General features: G+C 37.6%; 1 protein-coding gene across 5 annotated transcripts in view; it reads right to left on the bottom strand.

Moving 5' to 3' along the window:
- Positions 1-24,544, bottom strand: part of LOC133765477 (testican-3-like) — a 477,867-nt gene that overhangs the window by 160,336 nt on the left and 292,987 nt on the right. For 4 of the 5 annotated variants that reach the window (XM_062199039.1, XM_062199040.1, XM_062199038.1 and 1 more), the window contains one exon: positions 14,075-14,198. The exons of the other annotated variant lie outside the window; for it this stretch is intronic. In XM_062199039.1, the coding sequence (XP_062055023.1) occupies positions 14,075-14,198 (124 nt within the window). The remainder of the gene's footprint in view (positions 1-14,074; positions 14,199-24,544) is intronic. 5 annotated transcript variants of the gene reach the window in all.

The following is a 24,544-nucleotide window of genomic DNA, read 5'->3' as shown; positions in this document are numbered from 1 at the left end:
CCCCACATCTTTCCTCCCTGAGCAAAATGGCCATGTGTGGCTCACCTCTGCCTTCCCCAGACATTCTCTTTCCTATTGCTCCTAACCTTACAAAGAAGTCTAGAAACAGAAAGGGATGGCAACAGCTCCTGAACTGTCAACACCTGCAGGAGAAGTCTTTCCCACTTCCACTTTCAGTCATTTTGTGAGGTGAATGCATTTAGTGTGGCTGCTGGGAAAAACAGGACAGACCAGACACCCTGCCTTCAAGCAGTCACTCCAAAGAGGAGCCATTTATTATAAACGAATTTGGAAACCTAAGATATGACAGCAGTCTGTCTACAAACTGAACCTACCCTTGTTTACTCAGCTCCGGAGAAACACTGATTCACTATTTCTGAGCATCTTGCAGGAAGCTCTTCATATAAAAGACGGTGTCCAAATAGAAAAGGTGATACAAAATTTGTCACCGACTGAAGAGACCAATGACACCCCCAAAGAAATGAATACGTGCCTGGATACATATAACCCATCAATATTAAATCAAGAAGATACAGAAAAATCTAAACAGTTCCATAACAAGCAATGAGACTGAGGTAATAATAAAAGTCTCCCAATAAAGGAAAACCCAGGACCTGATAGGTTTACTACTAATTTCTATCAAATATTTACAGAGGAACTAGCGGTAATATTTTTCTTTTTTTATTTTTTGACAGGCAGAGTGGACAGTGAGAGAGAGAGAGAGACAGAGAGAAAGGTATTCCTTTATCGTTGGTTCACCCTCCAATGGCTGCTGCGGTCAGCGCACTGCGCTGATCCGAAGCAAGGAGCCAGGTGCTTCTCCTGGTCTCCTATGCGGGTGCAGGGCCCAAGGACTTGGGCCATCCTCCTCTGCACTCCCGGGCCACAGCAGAGAGCTGGCCTGGAAGAGGGGCAACTGGGACAGAATCCGGCACCCCAATCGGGACAAGAATCTGGTGTGCCAGCGCCGCAAGGTGGAGGATTAGCCTATTGAGCTGCGGCGCTGGCCCAATATTTTTCAATGTATTCCAAAAATTTGAAAAGGATGGAACTCTGCTAAACTCTTTTTATGAGGTCATCATCACTCTGATTTCAAAACTAAAGACACAGCACATGAAGAAGCTATAGACCAATATCCGTGATGAACATGGATGCAAAAATTATCAACAAAATATTTGCAAACCAATTGCAACACTATACCAACAAAGTCACACAACATGATTAAGTGTAATTTATCCTAGAGCTTCAAAGATGGTTCATCATTAAAAAAATCAATAAATGTTATAAATCCCATCAACAAAATAAAAACCAAAAACTACACGGCATCTCATTAGATGCACAGAAAGCATTTGATAAAGTTAAAAACTCCTTAATGACAAAAACCCTTCAGGAAATTATATGTAAAATGAGCATACCTCAAAATTATGAAAGTTGGATCAGAGTTGTGGCACAGTGGGTTAAGTCCCCAACTGCAATCCCAGCATCCCATATGGGTACCAGGTTGAAGTGCAGCTACACTGTTTGTGATCTGGTTCCCTGCTAAAGTGCCCGAGAAAGCACCAGAGGATGGCCCAAGTACTTGGGTCCCTGTTACCCACTTGGGAGAGCTCAATGCAGTTCCTGGCTCTTGGATTTGGACTGGCCTAATAACCCCAATGTTGGCAGTCATTAGGGGAGTTAACCAACAATGGGAGATTTCTCTCCCTTTCTCTCCTCCTTTCTTTCTGTAACTCTGCCTTTAAAATAAATAAATAAGTCTTCCAAACAAGTTATAGAGGCTATATATGACAAAATAAACAGCCAATTTAATATTCAATGGGGTAAAGCTAAAAACATGTCCCTTCAGATCTATAACAAGGCAGTGATGTCCACTTACACCACTCTGATGCAATATAGTTTTGGTAACATTAACGAGAGCAACTAAGGACAAAAACAAAGGGCAACAAGATAGGAAATGAGGAAGTCAAAATATTCATATTTGCAGATGACATAAAGTTGTACAATGAAAAACTAAACACTCCACCAAAAAGCTGTCACAACTGGATAAATCAATTCAGCAAATCCACAGAATACAATACCAACATACAAAGAATAGCATTTTTATACACCAAAAAAGATCTTACTGAACAAGGAATGGAGAAAGAAACTCCATTCATTATAGCTACCAAAAAATTAAACATTTATAAATAAATGTAGCAAAAACATTGGAAGATCTTTATAATTAAAAAAATTGATAATGTTATCAAGGATTTAAAAAATGGAAGGATATTCTTTGCCCTTGAGTTGGAAAATGAAATATCTTTAAAATATCTATTGCACTTAAAATAATCTACAGATTGAATGCAATCACTATCAAAAACCAATGATATTCTTAAAAACTTAAAAAAAAATCTTTAAGATTCATATAGAATCTAAAAAGACCTGACAGTCAAAGCAATCCTTAGCAAATAAATCAATGTAATAAAATGAAGGTGGAGGTATTACAATACCTGATTTAAAGCATATTACAAAGCTACAGTAAGTAAAACAGCAGGACACTGTCATTAAATACTGGCATAAAAACCAATGAAAGAGAATAGAGAGCCCAGAAATTATTCCATCTACGCACACCCAACTCATTTTTTAACAAAGATGGGAAGAACATACATTGATAAATGTATGCTGGCAAAACATGATACATATATATAATTAGGTGTCTGTCACCATATACAAGCAAATCAAATCTAGATGGATCATAGACATAAATATAAGACCTAAATCTATGAAATTGGGGAAAAAAACTAGGGGAAGCACTTCAAGACATTGGTTTAGGGGCCAGCACTTTGGCTCACTTGGTTAATCCTCCGCCTGCAGCACCAGCATCCCATGTGGGGGTTCTAGTCCTGGTTGCCCCTCTTCCAGTCCAGCTCTCTGCTGTGGCCCAGGAAGGCAGTGGAGGATGGCCCAAGTGCTTGGGCCCTGCACCTGCATGGGAGACCAGGAGAAGCACTTGGCTCCTGGCTTCAGATCAGCGCAGCGCCAGCCACGGCAGCCATTTGGGAGGTGAACCAACGGAAGGAAGACCTTTCTCTCTGTCTCTTTTCCTCACTGTCTGTAACTCTAACTTTCAAACAAATAAAAATAAAATCTTAAAAAAATAAAGACATTGGTTTAAGCAATGATATTTTGGATAAGACTCCTAAAACACTGACAAAAAAAGCAATTATATTATATCAGACTCACAAGCTTCTGCACCAAGAAGGAAACAAAGTGGAGAAAGATCAGACAGAATTGGAGAAAATATTTGCAAACCACTTATTGAACAAGATTAATATCCAGAATATATCAGCAACTCAAAAACTTGAGCAACAACAAAAACCAACCAATCCAGTTAAAAAATGGGAAAAAATGTTTTGTATATAAAAAGTAGTAATAAATATACACACAATTAAAATGAAACTCAATATTCTATAATGCCACAAAATGGGAGTAGCATTAGCACATATGTCCTCATCTTCTTACAAAAAATAAATTATTGTATCTATAAATGAATATACCAACTTCATTAAATATTAAATAAATACATTAACTTAGACATGTAATGAACACATATTAGATGTTCAATAAATGTCAGTGTTATTAAAAATTTCTTTTTTGGGGGCTGGTGCTGTGGTGTAGTGGGTAAAGACTCCACCTGCAGTGCCAGCATGCTATATGGGTGCCAGTTCATGTCCTTGCTGCTCCACTTCTGATCTAGCTCTCTGCTATGCCCTGGGAAAGCAGTAGAAGATGGCCCAAGTCCTTGGGTCCCTGCACCCACATGGGAGACCTGGAAGAAGCTCCTGGCTCCTGGCTTTGGTTCAGCACAGCTCCGGCCATTGTGGCCAATTGGGGAGTGAACTGGCGGATGAAAGACCTTTCTCTCTCTCTCTCTCTCTCTCTCTCTCTCTCTCTGCCTCTCCTCTCTCTGTGTAACTCTGACTTTCAAATAAATAAATACATCTAAAAAAAAAATCGTCTTTGTCTATGTGAATTGTGTGCCTTTGACTAAACAAAACACAACTTTTCCAAATATGCCATAGGTATATCGATGTTGCATACCTAGAAAGTTAGGATGTCTCAGCTGGAATAATTTCTACCCGCACTATAGGACTAGTACCTGATGCAGTTATATTCATATTTGTTGCCTTATTTACCTTGCTGCAATTTAAGTTTTTCAGGAGTTACAAATGACTCCAAAAAATCTTCCCTGTGGCCCCCACGGTTCTCTTTCTTGGCCAAGTTATGAGTATTTGGTACTGCAAAAGATACAAATAAGGTGAAACCTATGTAATCTATGGATACATCAATCGAGAGCTTGCTGGTGATTTTATTGCACTGCACAGCACCATGGTTCCTTGTTAAAGTGTTGTTTCTTACCAGTGGAATGGTTTGTTTATCTAGAGACTGGGTATGACTTTAAGACTTAAGGTTAAATTAGTACCTCCTAAATAAGTGAATATTATCTGATTTTGATCAGATGATTACTTTAGCAGTTACTATTAATGATACTAAAATTTCTACTGTTGCAACTAGTTTGTATCTAGTACCATTCTCACATTTCTCTTCAATAAACACGTTCTATATATTTTAAGATTTTGGAGAAACCAGTCCCCTTTAAATACAAACTTTGTGGACAATTTATAGACTATAAAATATCTTTATTAAAAAGAAGAAAAATATATTGCTTAAGAAATAAAGTTGATGAAAATTCCACAAGTAAGTATATGAGATGTCCTTCCTTTGCTTACGTAGTAACACAAAATATTGACACTGATATTGTATAATCTATTTTATGATGTTGAATACAGAAAAAACCCAATTATCATTGCTTTAAGTTATGTTAAGGGTTCGTATTTTTTTGTACAAAAATCTATAGGTAACTTCTTACCTAACTATTAAAATGCTGAATACTTAATCCTAAATTGGTATGAAGGCAAGGAAATACATTGAACATTGAACTGGAAGGTCAAGCCAGAACAATAGTTAATGAAATGAAAGTAAAGCCACAGAAAGAAAGAAATAGTTTGCCCCAACCAGGATGATGGTGTAAGTAGAAAATCCTGAAAGAAGCAGAGAGTCAAAGAGGAAGAGAGATCAACAGCCAAAGCCCCGATCTACAGGTTCATCCCCCAACTGCTGACAGTGGCCAGCCAGGAGCCAGGAACCCAATCCAGGTTTCCCATGTGGGTGGCAGGAACCCAACCAGTTGAGCATCCCCTGCTGCCTTCCAGGGTCTGCACTGGCCGGAAGCTGGAGTTGAGAATGGAGCTAGAAATGCAGCCAGGTACTCTGATATGAGACACTGGCGTCCAAATGGTGTTTCACCAAATGCCCATCCACACACATTATCTTTTAATTCCATTTTCCCATGAATTTTTGAAAGAATTTCCTACTTAACAAGAAGCAATACATTTTCAGTAACAATTCTGTCACAGAAATTGCACATTGTTTTCATGTTCAGACTTAATTTTCTTAAATCTCTCTTTCCTTTCTGAAACACAAAAATCATACATGGCTATAAATAATTATTTCCCTAACCTTTATGTGTACATTCAAATATACTGATAACAAAATGTTATGTCGCAAAACATTAAACTGCTCATTATAATTTTCCATACTTATAAAATGTTATTATGAGGAGCAAATAAATTTAGAATCGAGGAGAAAAAGAGTTAGAATCTAAAATAAATGTTAGATGGGAAGCAGGCCACACAGCAGACTCTGTAACAAATGCCCTAAACAGCACTCTGGCCTCAGAATCAGCCCTTAAGGCATTCAGATCTGGCTAAAAAGCTGAGAGCATTTCACGAATGGAAAGACAAGACACTGTGCCAAAAAATAGCCTACATGAAAGATCTCTGTGAGTGAGATCCCAGTGGAAAGAATGGGCCATCAAAGAAGGAGGTACCTTTCTCTGAAAGGAGGACAGAACTTCCACTTGACTTATGGCCTTGTCTCAATAATGATGGAGTCTGTGGACCCAAAAGGTTTCCATAGCCTTGGCAGCTCATGACAAGAGCCTTGGTTGATCACTGATGTCATAAATAAGAGTGTCATTTGTTCAATCAACAACAGGAATTACTGTGCACTTGCTCTCCATGTAGGACCTCTGTCCTTAATGAGTTGTACTATGAGAATTAACTGCAAAACTTGTTCTCAAACAGTACTTTATACTTTGTGTGTCTATGTGTGTGCAAACTGTTGAAATCTTTACTTTGTATAGAGTTGGACTTCTGTATATAAAGATAATTAAAAATGAATGTTAATGAAGAATGGGATGGGAGAGAGAGTAGGAGGTGCGATGGGAATGGAGGCGGGAGAGTGGGTATGAGTATAAGAACTGCTATATTCCAAAAGCTGTATCAATAATTTATAATTATAAAATAAAAGCTTTATAAAAAATTAAAAATTAAATAAAATAAACTAAAATGTTAAAATTCATTTTCCAGAAAGTATTTAAGCATTATAATTCATTGATTATTTCTAATTCTGCATATTGAACTGATAAAAATCATATTTCACCCATTACTTGATAATGATATTTAACTTAAACCTGTAATATTTACATAAGAAGAGACTATTAATTAGTTTCTACTGAATGAACAATTTTTGATTGACAAAAACAAAATATACAGGAAGTTTTCCATCAATGGATCTCCAAAGAAACAGCTGATCCATGCGTGACTCCAAACTGTTTCATTTCTGACTGATAAATTTTATGCTTATTCCCATATCATTTTGTTGGTTCCTAAAACATGTTCAAGTCAATTCTATTATATTTGCATAACTGAATTAAATACAATTTAGTATACTTAAATATAACTGCAAATAGAGGATTGGATTTTTCTGAGAACAAAGTCAAATGTCTCAGATCTTAAATGTTTGAGAGACAATTCTAAAACATCAGGGAATTTTTAAGAATTAAATAACATTCAACCATTAAGCCAGCTTTGCAAATGTTTCTTAGCTTTTTGTTAGATTTTAATGGAAAACTGAGGAAGTCACATCTTTCCTTAGTAAATGAGGACATGGATTCTGGATTATTAAGCATCAAAATATGCCTCTGAGAATAAGCATAGGGAGCGTTGGAAACAATACAATGAAGGAGAGGAAAGGTTTTCTGGCAAATAGAACTCCTCAGAAATACAGAGGAAATCATGCAGAACATGATGTGATAGGGACTTAGTACCCCAGATGTCCTGATGAGATCCTTTTAAATCTGAGATTTTTATGATAAAATTAACTCACACTATTTCCTTTCATGTTCAGTGCTTTAATAAGAGCTTATCCTAGTAAATGATCACAAAAATGTCCTAGGGTTGTAATCTTGTACAAGTTGGCATATTTACACCACAAGTCAAACCTGTCTAAATGAAAAGCCAGTTCAAATACAATGTGTATCTATTTTTGACAATTTCCCTTCTAACAAAGTTATCTTAGTTCAAATGTTCAGAAGATGATGGAACAACTAAATGCTAAATTCGTATAAATACAACATATCAAACTCTACCATCTAACTTTCAAAATTTACATAATATGCTTCTAGTAACCATTATGAGAAAATAACAACATACTTCAAATATGGAAAAAAATAAATGACATGACAGTAGAGTACTGAAACTTAACATGTAACTTTCCCAAGCTGCAACAAAAATAAATACTTCCAATTTAATGTTAATGTTATTGTTCTATTTTATATACATATTGGTTCTTCAAGAAGCTTATCAAAAATGAAGTTAAAAATGAATTCATTTTGGTGCAAATGTTTTGGAATTTATGCACAGTTTCTTCATTATATGCATTTCCATGAAATTTTTGAAGACCTTTGGTATACAAATATATGCATATGTACATATGTATACACAAAGGATCAGTATGCATACGTTTATGCAAATACGAATATGAAATAAACACCATGCTTCAGAATTCAAAGGCAACAATTTGACAGAATGCCATTGTAGTTCTCAAGCATAACACATAACAATCACTCAGGAAGCTTTTATAATTCAGATGCAGGGGCTCCATTCCAAACCAGCTGAAGCAGCTGCTGTGCACTTGGAGCTGGAAACTCTGGTAGCTATGAACCAGCTTTCTATTTGCTTCCCCTCAGTGCACACATGACTTTACAAACAAAGCTGTTTTTTTTAGGAATTCACCATTATTTAGTCCAACTGCCAAGCATTGCACGCATAAATATGATAGAAAAGAGTTCAAAATTACCCACTATTATCCTCAGGGAATTTCTATTATGGATCCCCTTCTCAGTTGTAAACGTTAATATTATTTATTGACTCATGCTCACAGTCAATGTAATATGCAATTTACATGAGACAGTGACAACCATATCCACAGTCTAACCCAGATGCTCTACTGGAGAACAATTCCTAGTTCTACTGAAGCTTGACAATGCAATCAAAATAATCTTTGCCTGAAGTAAAGAAACAAAGACCTTCATCTTTTGTGTCAATTTCAGGAATGATTACTTCTCAAATAACCTTGAACAGACTTATATTTTGATTTCTCTGGCACTGCTGAATTTGAAAGAATTCAGAAACCATTGGTTCTGACACAAAGAAAGATTAAGTAGGGTCCTAAAAAAATCAATCATTTTTCTTAACAGAAAAATAGAAGACAATACTACAAAAGACTTACGAAAATCAAAAATGTTCCAACTTTTTTCAAACAAACCTGTATTTTTCTTTACCTATTTATCTCTCTTCATATATGCAGTTTTTAAATCCTCTACTGAGGATTTCTTGAGAGGTTGACCAGCTCCAGAGCCTGAACACCAATAAAATAATTAAGCAAAGTCAGTTATATTGTGTAACAAGGTATAGTTTCCAAAATTATATCCTAGTTCTGGCATTTGACAAAAGCCTTTCCTTGCATACTTTCTCATAAGTCTCTCATACCCCATTGCCCAGCCCCTACACCAGATATAGTTGTAATGACCTCGCCTGCAAATGAGTTGGGTAATGGAAATATTTAGAATTTCAGCTCCATAAACTGAGCTGAAAGTAATGAATGAACACTGAGGGTCCCAACTAGAACCTGAAGGAATATTTTGATAGCATCGCAAAAGGAACTTTAAATCACTGGGGGGAGTCTAAATTGAAATAAAAATTGGCTTGGAGAACATATTGGGTTTCCACTCTGCATGTAAGATCCCACATCACTGTTTGGGTTCTGGCCTAGGGATTAATAATTTCAGGTGGGACGGCACCGTGGCTCACTAGGCTAATCCTCCGCCTGTGGCGCCGGCACACCAGGTTCTAGTCCCTGTCGGGGTGCCAGATTCTGTCCCGGTTGCCCCTCTTCCAGGCTAGCTCTCTGCTGTGGCCCAGGAGTGCAGTGGAGGATGGCCCAAGTCCTTGGGCCCTGCACCCGCCTGGGAGCCCAGGAGGAAGCACCTGGCTCCTGGCTTTGGATTGGCGCAGCGCGCCAGCCATAGCAGCCACTTGGGGGTGAACCAACGGAAAAAGGAAGACCTTTCTGTCTCTCTCTCCCTCTCTCTCACTATCTTAACTCTTCCTGTCAAAAAAAAATTAAAAAAAAATAAATAAAAATAAAAAATAATTTCAGGCAAGGAGCTTCATAAATAAATCTGACTTTGACATGGAGCTTACCATTATAGCAAGTTCAAATGCCCAACATCTCCCAAAAAGTTGTTCCAACTACCATAGCACTCTTTTCATAGTCTAATGACAACACTTAGTGAACCAAGAGCCAGAAAAACGGTTCTGTGATCCTTGCATTCACTTCTATATTCACCATCAGATAAGTAATCATGTTGGGAAAAAGACTAAAATGACCTTTCTAGAAGGCACTGTATCTGAGGTCTCTGTTCTTGATTCAGTCCCTAAATTCACTTTTCCTATAAGAAATATAAATAAACACACACATACACACACACACACGGGGACTGCTAATTTGAATTTCAAACCAAATGAACTTTTTTAAAAAGTATTAGTAAGTAGAGTTTAACATAAGTTTTTAAAGAGCTCTGTATAATTTATTGCTATGAGAGGTTATAAAAAATTCATGGAAATTGAATTATGAAAAGAGTATGCAAGACCAAAACATGAAAAGACTGTATATATTTTAAGTTTTTTGAACCAAAATATTTGTAGAAGAAAATATTTTTAAAAGATTTTGTTTATTTATCTGAGAAGCAGATTTACAGAGAGAGGGAAAGATAGAAAGGTCTTCCATCTGCTGGTTCACACCCCAAATGGCCACAATGCCTGAGCTGAGCCAATCCAAAGCCAGGAGCCGGGAGTTTCTTCCAGGTCTCTCATGTGCATGCAGATGCCCAGGCACTTGGGCCATCTTCCACTGCTATACCAGGCCATAGCAGAGAACTGGATTGGAATTGGACCCACTGGGACACAAACTGACACCCATATGGGATGTTGGTGTTGCAGGAGGAGGCTTAGTCCACTATGCCACAGCAAGAGCCCCCAACATATTTGTTTGAGATATTTGTTTGACAGAAGGCAGAGAGATAACCAACAAAAGAGAGACAGCTCCCACCTGCTGATTCACTATTCAAATGGCTGCAAAGGCTGGATGGCCTGAGACAGGAGCCAGGAACTCAACCTGGGGCTCCCATCATGGGTGTCAAGAAACCAACTACTTAAGCAATCACTATGTCTCCTCCTAGTTGGAAGCTGGAGTCAGGAACTGGAGATGAGAACTGAAATCAATTACTCAGATGTGGAGCACGAGTGTCCTAACCCTTATCCCATAAACTTTCCCTTTAATTCCATATTTTGCTATGAGCTGTACAAAGCATCCCGAGACAGTTCAATATCATGGATTTCAGTACAAACGTTTCAAATTTGAATGGGAGGTTCAGAGTGGGAGAGTCAAGAAGTTAAATTAGAATCAAAAGAAATGAAATTAGTGGTCTGTGAGTGCTAGAGTCCCATATCCACTGGAATTACGAACTTTTTATGCCTTTCTGTATAAATAATGCATCTATTGGAAATGATACTTGTGCATATAAATATGAAAGTAATTTAAATACTGATTACTTCAAAGATTGGTTTACAATGCCATATGATCTGTAAGCTATGCTTCAAAAGAAGAACTCCATGACAAAAGGACTCCATGGGAATGGAGCTACACATGGATTACCCTTCTTTGTGTGTGTGTGTGTGTCTAACTTTTATTAATAGAAAAAGAACAGATTTCACGTGTTTCATAAGTACAGTTCTAAGAAGATAACCATACTTTCTCTCTCCCCCTCTCCTCCCCTCAATCCTCCTCCTTCTTTCCTTCCTTTTATTTCTTTAATTTGTGCAGACATCCTTTCAATCCACTCTATAATCACAAGCTCAATTCACCACCAAGGAAAATGTTCAACTAGCAAACAGTAAGAAGACCACAGTTCTACAGGCGTATAAACAAGGGCTAAAAACAACAATCATATCACAAGATATCTGTTTCATTCCTATTTTTTTGGTATACTATATTAACTGTCAAATATCAGAGAAAACATGGTATTTGTCTTTTTTTTTTTTTTTGACAGGCAGAGTGGACAGTGAGAGAGAGAGACAGAGAGAAAGGTCTTCCTTTTGCCGTTGGTTCACCCTCCAATGGCCGCTGCGGTTGGCGCACTGCGGCCAGCACACCGCGCTGATCCGATGGCAGGAGCCAGGTGCTTCTCCTGGTCTCCCATGGGGTGCAGGACCCAAGCACTTGGGCCATCCTCCACTGCACTCCCTGGCCACAGCAGAGAGCTGGCCTGGAAGAGGGGCAACCGGGACAGAATCTGGTGCCCCGACCGGGACTAGAACCCAGTGTGCCGGCACCGCAAGGCAGAGGATTAGCCTAGTGAGCCGCGGCGCCGGCCGGTATTTGTCTTTTTGGGACTGGCTTATTTCACTAAGCATAACCATTTCCAGCCACAATCATTTTATTGCTAAAAACAGGATTTCATCCTTTTTTAACAGCTGAATAGTATTCTAAAGTTCATACATTCCACATTTTCTTCGTCTAGTCATCACAGTTGATGGGCATCTGGATTGATTCCACATCTTTGCTATTGTGAATTGAGCTGCAGTAAACATGGGGGCACAGATATTTCTTTCATATGCTGATTTCATTTTGTTGGGGTAAATTTCCAAGAGTGGAATGGGTGGGGAAAAAGATACCCTAATACACTGTTGATGGGAATGTAAGCTAGTCCAACCTTTATGGAAGGCAGTGTGGAGATTCTTCAGAAATCTGAAAATAAATCCACATATGGATTAATTCTCTTAAGATCAGAGTGCTTTGTCAAGGTTGGTAATAGGCTAATTATATTTCCGAATCACTTAGTAACTTCAAAACTATGAAACACCTCCTTACATGTAGTCATGAGCAAACAGAAATCACTTTTGATTTTTCTCTTTAGGTATGAAACTAAATTGGAAAAAAAGGAGCCATCTACTTTCCATGGCCATTCTACAAACACCAAATAAGTATTTGATAGATTAGTGTTGTCACTCTCTGGGGACAATGACAGTTTGAGCACAAACGTACCAGTAGTTTTGACAGGCACCTTGCTAATGTTGGTAAAGACGTGAGTGAATCTCAGCTGGTTGCCAGAAACAATTCCGAACACATCACTGACTCAACTTGCTCAACGATTAACGTTCATTAGGTAAAATCAGGGTTATAATTTGCTTCCAGTGTGGCTATTTCTACCTATCCATTTGAATATTGCAATCTGTATCTTTCACTAGCACTTAAAATGATTTCGGCTTTATTAGGACATTGGATTTGATTATGAGAGACAGCTACACTCTCATTCATACTTACAACATGAATTTTCTATGTTTGCAAAGCTAAAGTCTTTGACCACAGTAAATTCACTAAAATAGAGGCCATGTTGAGGGACCCCAACATTCTTCCTCCTCTCCTGGCCATAATTCCACTTCTGTGCACACCTGAAAACTTCAGAAGATGCAGAACTGCTGTACTGAGGTTACCCAGTACTTGGCACTCAAGTGTTACACACATGTATAGCTCTATTGAGTAAATTGATCTATTTTTACCATCACAGCGCTGTTCTCAGGTTGTAAGTATAAAATAAAAGTGGAAGTTAAAGAGAAATATTTATCTGGACAACCTATGGTTTATAAGTAGGTAGCCACAAAACCAAAATGTTATGAAATTCATATCTTTTTGGAATTAATTTACGGTATGCAGGATCAGGTACAAACTGGGGTGCGGTTAACATCCAGAAATCAAGTGTACCATTGACTTTATATATTCAAATATTCCCTACAGAAATGTTAACATGTTTAATTATAAGACAAGACTCCTCTGTGGACACTGTGTCCTATGATGTATTACCTTTCTAAAATATATACTTAAAAATCTAAATGTGCGAGTGTACCCTGCTTTGTTGATTTCGAATTAATAGGCTGTGAGTCTATACACCTTTCTGTCACATAATCAAAGAACACTTTTCCTTGTCTTATTCAGGAAACGTTTTTCAAAGCTTCCCAATATGTTAACACAGGGCGACTAATAGGGAGGCAGAATAACAGACAAGAGATCAGTGCATTGAATCCGAGATGATATCAGATCTGGATTCACGGTCAATTAAATAAGTGAAACTTGTCAAATTGCTATAGTGTTCCTGTCCTGTTTACTTGTCTGCTAAAATGGCTTTTTGGACACTTAAATGAGTTACTGCAGGAGATAAAACATGAGATTTAAAAAGTAATCAAGGTGACAGATCATGATAGATATTATTATTAATATGGTTATTGGTGTCATTTTCCAGCATGATAACATTTCTGACCTCTCCCATCATAGCAACAAAGCAAATGTTGGCTTTGCTGTTTGTGAATTCAGAGTGCTTATAGCTTTAGAATTTCAAATTCAGATACTGGAGAAACAAATTTATATTGAATAATATTCCAAACCAGGGAGATTATCTGTAATAGTTTAAAAAGTAAATAAATTCTTCAGATGACCACATTGGATACTGGTCTTCACCACTTACTACTATGTAGGGTTGACTTGATTCCCAGTAAATGACTGTAGTTGTCTTTACCTGTGAAGAGTAGGTGTGACCATCTGAGCCGCAAACAGGGTTGGTATAAACCACTGGGCACTGCTTGCATGAGGATGATACAGGGCCTCTCCATTGCTTATGGCCTATTCCCACTTCTTTCATACTGTTAAAAAATAAAATATGAGTGTTCAATACATTTCATTTTTAGAAGTCACACTTATATTAGCATTATTTCTCGTCTCTGTTGTCATTCTAATTCTTGAAGATTAAAATAGCGTCAGTAAACCATATTCCGATTTCAACATTTTAATCCATCCAGTGCTCTCAATTAGGATCATTGGTTTCATGTCTCAAAGTTTTCCTCGAATAAAGCTAGAACAATACCTTAAGTATATTCCTCCTATCACATGTAAGCTACAGCTGTGTTTTCCATGTGGATTATTTTATTCTATAGCTGTGAGCTGTGTTTTTACAACTCCAGAAACAGAAGCAACACCTGTTGAGATATGAACTCATTCACACATCTGGAACTCCTTAAAAGTTTACCTTGTGTTCCTTTAAAAACAATATTAACAAAAAACACACCTAAATTCCCTTTGTGCCTAAAAGTGTAAGTACTAACTTAGAGAGAAAACAGTAATAAAGGGCTGTAATTTTCCAGAACATACCAGCATCTAGAGAGACAAAATTAGAAGATTTCATGACAGCAAATCCCTCTTTATTGTGTAGAAGTCTCTCAAAATAGACCCAGCAGGCTTTGATCCAGATGATTTGGGAAAACCCACTTGTTTCTGTTACCTACTTAGAATATGTTTCCCCACGTTGATCGAACTGCATCATTCCTTTGCCTATCTGTGTCAACAATTTAGGTAGGGAAGGGGTTAAAAAAAAGGAAGGAAGAACTAAGGTATCCATACGCAAACATTTAATATTTAGAAGGCCTCTAGAAAATCAACACTCATTCATTAGACTTGTTTATAGAGAAAATAATTTGGTATCTATGCCAGAATGAGAATAATATGTTTCCTATTAATTCTTATATGTTTTCATGAGCAAATCAAACATACAAAAGGGTGATTTCAAAAGGCTAAAAAGCATGGCAAGGCATGGGTTTCTTTCTCTCTGCCCCCCTCCCACTCTTCCTGTCTTTTTCTCTCCACCTCTCAAGTTAGCAATTTAAAAAAAATTAGGGTGTCATTAGAAAATCCTGAACTTGAAATTAGCTCTTAGGAACTGAAATTAAAAGGTACTTATGAGATAGGATTTGAGGTAAAACAAATTTATTTTTGTTACCTTCAATGTTAACTTGTTGAACACTAAATAAATCGCTCAGATTCCTAAAATACATCCCTAAAAATGTATTTTGTTTAGTTTTAATCCTGATCAGGATGTGTTGAAGTGAAATACTGTTATCAACTTTACAATATTTTACATATTTATTTCATCACTTTCACTAGGAATTAATGCCACACTATACCATTTCCTAAACAGATTGAATATAGAACTTTAGATGACAAAAAGTGAACAGGAATCCTTGCTTAAATATTATCCATACCATAACATATGGAGAATAGTGAATCATACACTTTTTACCATAAAATCCAAAAGGAGGCACTTGACATTTTGTCATTGTAAGACAATCTTAAAGAACAGACTTTACAATTTTCAAAATGGTTGAGAAAGTTTGGGTCTAAATTTTAAATCTGAAATTCTAAGTTTGTAAGATTTATGTATCTTAAATTATCTCAGATTGATGTGATTTATTCATTAAAAAACTAATCATTTATTTCATCTTTTCTAGAAAGTCAAACTATATTTTGACATATACAGGGCCATAAAAATGCAGTTTTAGGGTCCAGTGCTGTGGTGCAGTGGGTTAACGCCCTGGCCTGAAGCGCCGGCATCCCATATGGGCACCGATTCTAGTCCCGCTGCTCCTCTTCTGATCCGGCTCTCTGCTATGGCCTGGGAAAGCAGTAGAAGATGACCCAAGTCCTTGGATCCCTGCACCCACGTGGGAGACATGGAAGAAGCTCCTGGCTCCTGGCTTCAGATTGGCACAGCTCCGGCCGTTGTGGTCAATTGGGGAGTGAACCATCGGATGGAAGACCTCTCTCTCTCTCTGCCTCTCCTCTCTCTGTGTATAATTCTGACTTTCAAATCAATAAATAAATCTTTTTTAAAAATGCAGTTTTGGGAGTAGGCATTTATCAGAGTGGCTAAGACACCACATCCCATATCCAAGGGCCTGGGTTCAAGTCCTAGCTCCACTTTAAACAACAGTTTCTTGCCATTGTAGACCCTAGGAGCAGCACACAAAGCTCAACTGGTTGGTTCTCTGCCTCCATGTGCATGACCCAGATTGAATTCCTGGCTCCAAGCTACCACCTGGCTCAGCCTCCCATTTGAGGAGCTACCCAATGAATGGAAGATCTCTCCCTGCCTCCTCCCCACTTTTCTGTCTCCTTTCCAAATAAAATAAAGACAAAAACTTTAAGAATGCAGTTTTCCAGGTATATATTAATGTTAGAATATGTAAAAATAAAAATAAATTATAAAAATATTAGTTTAAATTAAAAATACGACAAACACAAATAATCTCACAATGTACTGGTAAGCATCAATGGAGATACACACATGAGACATATGTGTTTCTTTGTTTCTATAACTGAGAAATAAGGTTTCACATGTGAAAACAAACTAATAAAGTAATACACTAAACATCTGGCAAGTCAACTATATCATTAACAAGGGTTTTCATGTTCTGAGTAACTGATCCATTCTAATAACAGTAGTTTGGTAAAGCTTGGAGAATAAGGCAGCCATGTGCAGTTGTACAGGCTGCACACTTATAGACCACATATTTGGTGCATCTAACATTGGAAATAGCTTTACCTACCTAATGGTGTGTGGTATCTCTGGTCACTGTGGGTGACACCTTTGCATATCCAGGGTTCTTTTATCAAAAGGTATCAAATGGCTCAGAATTTGTTTGATTTGCTATTTATAAATGCTCCACCAGAAAATTAGGGTTCTTCATAGTTTTGTCTATTAAAGAAGCTTATTTTTTCCTTGGGAAATTTAGTAGACTAGATGAGGCTAGAATGGAATATTTCTAAGACTTAATGCAATGGCATGTATTGAATGGAACATGGAATCATATATAATTGCATATCAGTGGAATGCATGCTGTGTTGTTTGGTTTTCAATCATATTGGAAAGAAATGCATTTTGATGGGGGAGATGAAGTTGTGGCAGTCACTGCACAGGCCAAGATGGGCAAAGAATCTTCTCAAGGGAAGACGACATTGGCTCAGACTGTCAGAATGGCTGCCTGGCCACTGCTGTGGAGCAATGACAGGTAAGAAACTGAATCTGGCAAGAGTGTTAATGGGCATATTATTCTGATATCCCTGGAGTGAAAGTGATTTCTAATCTGTGTGGGTAAATCTCATGCTAATATACCACAGGACATTAATATGTTGTTAACTTATTTTGAATTATTATCAAATCGGGTAATATAATTTGCTCACATTAATGAAATACAAAAATCAAGATAACTTAAAAACTCTGAATGCATTTAGAAAATATTCTTTCAATGAAAATATGCTGAAATAAATGTACACCTTTAGCAGAACTACTTTTCAAAAAACTTTAATTTTAAAATTTGAATTAAAAATTTATATACTTTGAAATGGCATCCTGTACTTGGCCATATCCTTTCCTTTAAATGGTAAAATATTGTATTTTTGAAGCAGAAAAATGAAATGTGTTATAATAATGTTTTATGATGTCATTCTTTTTCCTCAGAATCTTCCATTTAAAGATTCTATCACACAAGGCACTAAGTAAGTTGGTTTCACAGCAATCTAAACGTTTCTGAAGTTGGAGAAATTAAGCTGATGTAAGGAAGTGTGTACACTGCTGACGTTCATTCACATGAACTTCTGGGGAAGTTGAGTTCACCTGAACTAACATCTCGTGTGTCTGACCTGCCTTCTACACCGGCTACTTCATACCGGAGACTTCAGCATATGCCTCCAGCTTCAAGGTAATACGAAAATTCAACCTCTTTTTCTTCTTTTTCTAGTAATTAGTGCTACATCTGTTTATTCAATTAAGGTCTACTTAATTTTCTGTTCAGTTAATGATGTTGCACATTTCACAATATAATTTGAACAAAATTTGCATGTTTGGGGATTTAATTTGACTTTGGAAAGAGGATAAATGATGTTACCAAAATGATTAACAGGGAAAAAAAAACTCATTCAACTTGATTTAAGTTTCACATGTACCCATGTCATTAATCAGTCTTGGAAAGTCAGTAACTTTCCTAGGTCTAATTTCTTCACTTGTACAACGAAAAACTTCATCATGATGGATCATTTGATTATGAACAATCTGACACTACAAATCTCTATAAAATTACTTATGTGGAGAAATGTAAAAAAAAATATTGGAAACACACAGTAATATGGGCCACATGTTATAATTTTAGGGTTTAAGAGTGCTAGCGAGTAACACAAACATAAAAGTATCAGGTGTAGGATGAGGTTGAATGGGGTAAAAGATTAGTAGGAACGCTGAGGTTGCAATCCTTTGCTCTCTCCAGGAAGCACACAGCAGACATGAAGAAAGTTCCATCATGTGACAACTAGTGAAAGAGGGAAGACAGAACACGAGAACGTTCTAACAGGCATAACTTCCGTGAAAGTGTGCTGAAGAAACAAATAACACTGCACTACAATGCTAAGGAACATTGCCAAGAAATCATAAGGCAAGAAGCCAGAGCTATGGCACGGTGGGTTTGGCTGCTGCTTGCAACGCAGTCATCCCTTATCAGAGCTCGGGTTCTAGTCTCGCTGCTATACTCCTGATCCAGCTCTCTGCTAACGCATCTGCGAAGATGGCCAGAAGTGCTTTAGGCCTGCCACCCATGTGGGAGACCTGGTTGGAGTTCCAGGCTCCTGGCTTTAGCCTGGCTCAGTCCTGGCCACTGTGGCCATTTGGAGAGTGAACTAGCAGAGGGAAGGTTCTCTCTCCCTCTCTCTCTCTCTCTCTCCCTCTCGCCCCCTCCCTCCCTCCTTCCTCTCTCTTTCTCTGTCATTCTGCAGGTGCTCATTATGCTACAACACCCATCCCTTAGCTCCCTATATTTAACATAATTAGAAAATTACTTAGTTTTTTTTTCAGTGATAAATGTTCTTAAGCAAAGTAAACTTCTAAGAGTTAATTGTGTTATTACTTTAACCTCAAGTAACTTTACAGTATCAGCACAAACAAAGTATGAACTAAGATTCGTGTTCACAAAAAGTATGTGATTCTTAAAGATCAATGAGACCCTATATTTGGAAAAATATATTCATATTTTTAGAACAAAAGTGACAGATGTGTAACTTTAAAAGGAAAAGTATTCTACCTAAAAGAAAACTATTCACAATGCAACATTTCCTCAAAAGATGAGAAAATATTCTGTTTGAATATTTAGAATATATTTTATATGACAAAATGCATCTTGGTAATAAAAGGTTCATTTTGGGATTTTTTTTTGTCTTATGTATTTGGTGCTATAATACTGGATGTGTGTATATATTTAAAATTGTTATTTCCTCTTGTTAAACTGAACCTTTTATCATTATATGAAGACCCTCCAAGCCTCTCTTTACTGCTTTTGCTTTAATTCTTATTTTATATGTTTTAAGAATGGCTAATCCTACTTTCTTTGGGGTTCTATTTGCATGTAATATCTCATTTCATCCTTTCATTTTTAGTCTATGCATATCTTTAGAGCTGAAGTGACTTCCTTGTCATGATTTCACAGCATATGATTGGATCTTGTTTTTTGTCCATTTAGGTAATTATTGATAGGTAAAAGCTTACTTCTGCCATTCTCCTTATTTTTCAATTTCATTGTAGTTTCTTTCTTTTTTTAATCACTTCCCTGCAATCCTCCTGTGTGGTTAAGTGATTTTCTCTAGAGGGACAACCGGGACAGAATCTGGCACCCCGACCGGGACTAGAACCCGGTGTTCCATTGCCGCTAGGCAGAGGATTAGCCTACTGAGCCACGGCGCCGGCCTCAGATTTCCTTTTAGATGCTAAGTTAGTTGTCACTGATCAGGGAGAACATATGATATTTGGTCCCTTTGGGACTGGCTTATTTCACTAAGTATGGTGTTTTCCAGATTCCTCCATTTTGTTTCAAATGACCAAATTTCATTTTTTTTCTACTGCTGTATAGGATTCTATAGAGTACATATTCCATATTTCTTTAGCCAGTCTACTGTTTAAGGGCATCTTGTTCACTCCAGTATGATCCATGAGCTTAGCAGAGTACAAAGCTCTAACAGTACAAGAGATCCTTTAAAAGGAGAAAGTGAACTATGAAAAAAACTATGCAGGAATTTCACATTTTTTTGCACCAAAATAAACTTTCTTTAAAAAAAAAAAAGGTAATAAAGGATCCATTTGAGAGGCAAAGATTCAGAGAGACACACACAAAGAGTGCACTCCTATATCCTTCATTCCTCAAAGACCACCAACAGCCAGGTCTGGGCCGGCGCACTGTGGTGGGTGCACCGCGCTGATCCAAAGCCAGGAGCCAGGTGCTTCAGGTGCTTCTCCTGGTCTCCCATGCGGGTGCAGGGCCCAAGCCCTTGGGCCATCCTCCACTGTCTTCCCGGGCCACAGCAGAGAGCTGGCCTGGAAGAGGGGCAACCGGGACAGAATCCGGTGCCCCAACCTGGACTAGAACCCAGGGTGCCGGCACACAGGCACAGGATTAGCCAAGTGAGCCGCAGTGCCAGCCTAGGAGCTTCTTTTCAAAAGCACTTTAATTCCTATAAGACCGTTGCTAACTTACTGCATTGTTTGCCTTCTCACAGGACTTTTTACAATAACACAATCTATTTAATCTACAAGCTCTTGCTAATTTCCCTTTTAAAATGTCAGTCTTTTTTTGTCCTTCTTTCTGGCCAAAGGAAGATCATACAACATGGTGTAGGCTAAGAGAGTTCTCCATTTCTCAGCAGCTACACCAACAATGCATGGGCAGAATGGAGAGATGGTTACTGATTGTTTACGTTTTCTCCTATTTTACCAACCACAATGCTCGAAAGTAGAATTCTCAGGCTCAATAAAAGTTAGTGAATCTTAGTTGTCGCTCCCAAGGCTAAATTAATTTTTGTTTATTTATTTCTATATATTTGAAAGATAGAGAGAGAGATCTTCCCTTGGTGGATGCACTCTCCAAATGCCTGCAACAGCTGAGATCAGGCCAAGATGAAGCCAGGAGTCCAGAATTCAACCCAGGTCTCCCAGGTAAGTGACAGGGACCCAGGTACTTGAGCTTTCAACCACTGCCTCCCAGCGTGTGCATTAGCAGGACTCTGGAATTTGAAGAGGAGCTGGGACTCAAATCCAGGCACTGTGATAGGAGAGATGGGCCACCCACCTGGTTTACCCAATGCCCCGTCCCCAAGACTGACTGACTGGCTTGAAAGATGATTTCCCCAGAGCTGGCCTCTCTCTTCCTATATAGAAGGGAAGGTCAAATGAGCAACTTACTATAGCGGGAATCTATAAGAGGTTTAAGATCAAATAACATTTTAATATTTTCTTGTTTGTTTTTCTTGTCAGAAGGTTTTTTTTTTTTTTTGTCTGTTTGTAAATCCATGTATGGGTTATTTAGAATTTTGGGTTTATGTAAGCAGAGAAAGCCTGTGGCTTATTTTATTTTGGCCCTGTCAGTATATACAATCTCGTCATCCCTGCTTACTTAAAGGATTGTTCCTTTGGCTATAGCATAGCAGATCAGCATGCACTGAAATTATATGCTGAAGGTCCAGTGTGGGATTAGTATTAATGTATTTTTTAATTAAAAAAAAATTCTATGGGGTGGACATCAGGCCATGGTGTGTTTGTGTTAAGCCACTGCCTGGAATTCCTGCATCCCGTTTCAGAGTGCTGCTTCCAGTCCTGACTCTTCTGCTTCCAATCCAGCTCCCTGCTAATGTGCCTGGGAAGCAGATGATGGCCGAAGTACTCAGGCCCGTGCCACCCACACAAAAGACTCAAATGGAGCTCCCAGCTCCTGACTTCAGCCTAATCCAGTCCCAGTTGCTGTAGCCATTTGAGAAAGTGAACCAGCAGATGGAAGATTCTCTCTCTCTCTCTCTGTCATTCTGCTTTTCCAAAAAATAAATTTATTTTCCATGGTACTTATTATTATTTATAGGATACACACACACACACACATTAAAAATTATCAGATCAGGGTAATTGTCAGAGCTATCATCTCAGGCAGAAATCATTTGATGTGTGTGTTGGGGACATTCAACATTCTCCAGTATTTACTGATGAATTTTTCTCTTGTATATGTGTTATTTGGTGCATCGTTTGAGTATTAGTGAATGTCTTTAATCATTTCCTAACAGCAGACCCAATATAATCTGATGGTAAACCTGTCCTATGAAGCTCACTGGCTGTAGGTACAGGGGAAGATCCATGTTTATGCATTATTATGGCATGTGTAGAGAAGGGAAGCATGTTTATGAACAATACATAAGTGACCTTCACTGCATTCCAAGAAAACTTTTACTGACACTGAAATTGAATTTCTATGACACTGAATACTACTCATCTTTTTAATTTCTTTCCTACCATTTCAAATTTTAAAAACTGTTCTTTTCTCATAGGGTCTACAAAAACAGACTGTCATCAAGATTTTGTCCAAAGCCAAGTGTTTTATTTCACTTTAGGAAATTATAAAGCTACAAACAATAGGAAGAGCCTTGTTTCCTAAAGCAGCAAGAAATAGGGCCATTCTGTTCCCTCCATGCCTAAAATCCTTTTCTTGAGCCATCAAAGAAGGATGTACTTTTCTCTGAAGGGAGGAGAGAACTTCCACCTTGCTTATGGCCCTGTCTAAATACTGATGGAGTTTGTGGACTCAGAAGGCTTCCACAGCCTCAGCAACTCATGTCAAGAGCCTCGGGTGATCACTGACGTCACAAATAAGAGTGTCAATTGTTAAATCAATAATATGAGTCACTGTGCACTTACTCCGTATGTAGGACGTCTGTCCTTAATGAGTTGTGCTATGAGAATTAACTGTGAAACTTGTCTTCAAATAATACTTTATACTTTCTGTGTCTGTGTGTTTAAACTATTGAAATCTTTACTTAGTATAGGGTTGGTCTTCTGTATAAAAATAATTAAAATGGATCTTAATGAAGAATGGGATGGGAGAGGGAGTAGGAGATGGGATGGGAGAGGGGTAGGAAGGCAGATATGGGGGTAAGAACCACTAAATTCCTAAAGAAATTTGTATTCATTAAATAAAAGCTTTCAAAAAAATCCCCTTCTTGGTTTAACACATGAATAAGAAATTAATTTTAATTGAGTCATAAGACTGAATTCGGGGGGTATATTTATTCTAACACAGCGCAACTATAAATTGACATAGAAATATTTGCAGCAATTTACTCATACTATTTCAAATATATTTCATTTTAACTGTCACAAAATGAAAGTGTAGAAAATATTTGCTAGACACAGACTTCAATTACACCAGTTGAAATGAAACCATTATTCTTTTAAGTTATAATCTTCTCTAAGTTCTCCAAGCACAGAACTTCATTCTTGGATTTGAATGTGTAAAGATATAAAGTAAAAATATAATTCTCAACTAAATATAGATTAGAATAAAGGTTGTGCTTGCAAATTTCATAATCTTCAAGGTGAAAGAGTTTCAAAATCCATTCTACTTTAAGATAAGTAATGGTAAACATATGAAGGCATTGAATTTATGCTCCAAGTTTTGGAAATTTTTTTGTTTGTTTTTTATTTTGTTTTACTCCTTACTTAAACAGCCATGCTAACATTGATCTCCTACAGGAAACCCAATGTTCTTTTTCATCATGAACTTACAGGTATAAATTTATACTATCACTTGGAGAAATGATTAGATTTTTTAAGCTTAGAGCTTTTTATAAAAAAGATTATTGCTTGGATAGCATATCTATCATTGTCATCAAGAGAAAATAAGTTATAACTTAATAATCCCCTTGGTGAAGTTACATTTGACAAACCCAAAGACTGGAATGAAACACAGATGTTCAATAAGTGGTGTAGCTTCACTAAATATAGAATTTGAGCAGAAGTGAAAATGTAGTTTATGAATTATGCATTGAATTTCATATTCAATAACTACCAGAACCCTCTAGATTCTCAGGAGCATGTCAGCCTACTCAGAGCCACCCGGCCCACAGGCCACATTTCTAAAACTTAAGGTTTCCAAAGGATATGAGGAAAATCGCTCCACTTTTAGCAGAAAATTTCCACCATTAGCATTTGTTCCAGGCTATGCTCTCCGTATCTTGCATGAAATAATTTGTGGGAGGGCCCGAGGTCCCATTTTCTTTGATGACCTATTTGAACTTTGCTTCTAAGGCGCTAAGATTTTTTTTTTTTTTTGACAGACAGAGAGGACAGTGAGAGAGAGAGAGA

The sequence above is a fragment of the Lepus europaeus genome, chromosome 8, assembly GCF_033115175.1.
Source record: "Lepus europaeus isolate LE1 chromosome 8, mLepTim1.pri, whole genome shotgun sequence".
Taxonomy (NCBI): Eukaryota; Metazoa; Chordata; class Mammalia; order Lagomorpha; family Leporidae; genus Lepus; species Lepus europaeus.
The sequence above is the reverse complement of the archived record's forward strand: the minus strand, read 5'-3'. Positions and strand labels throughout refer to the sequence as shown.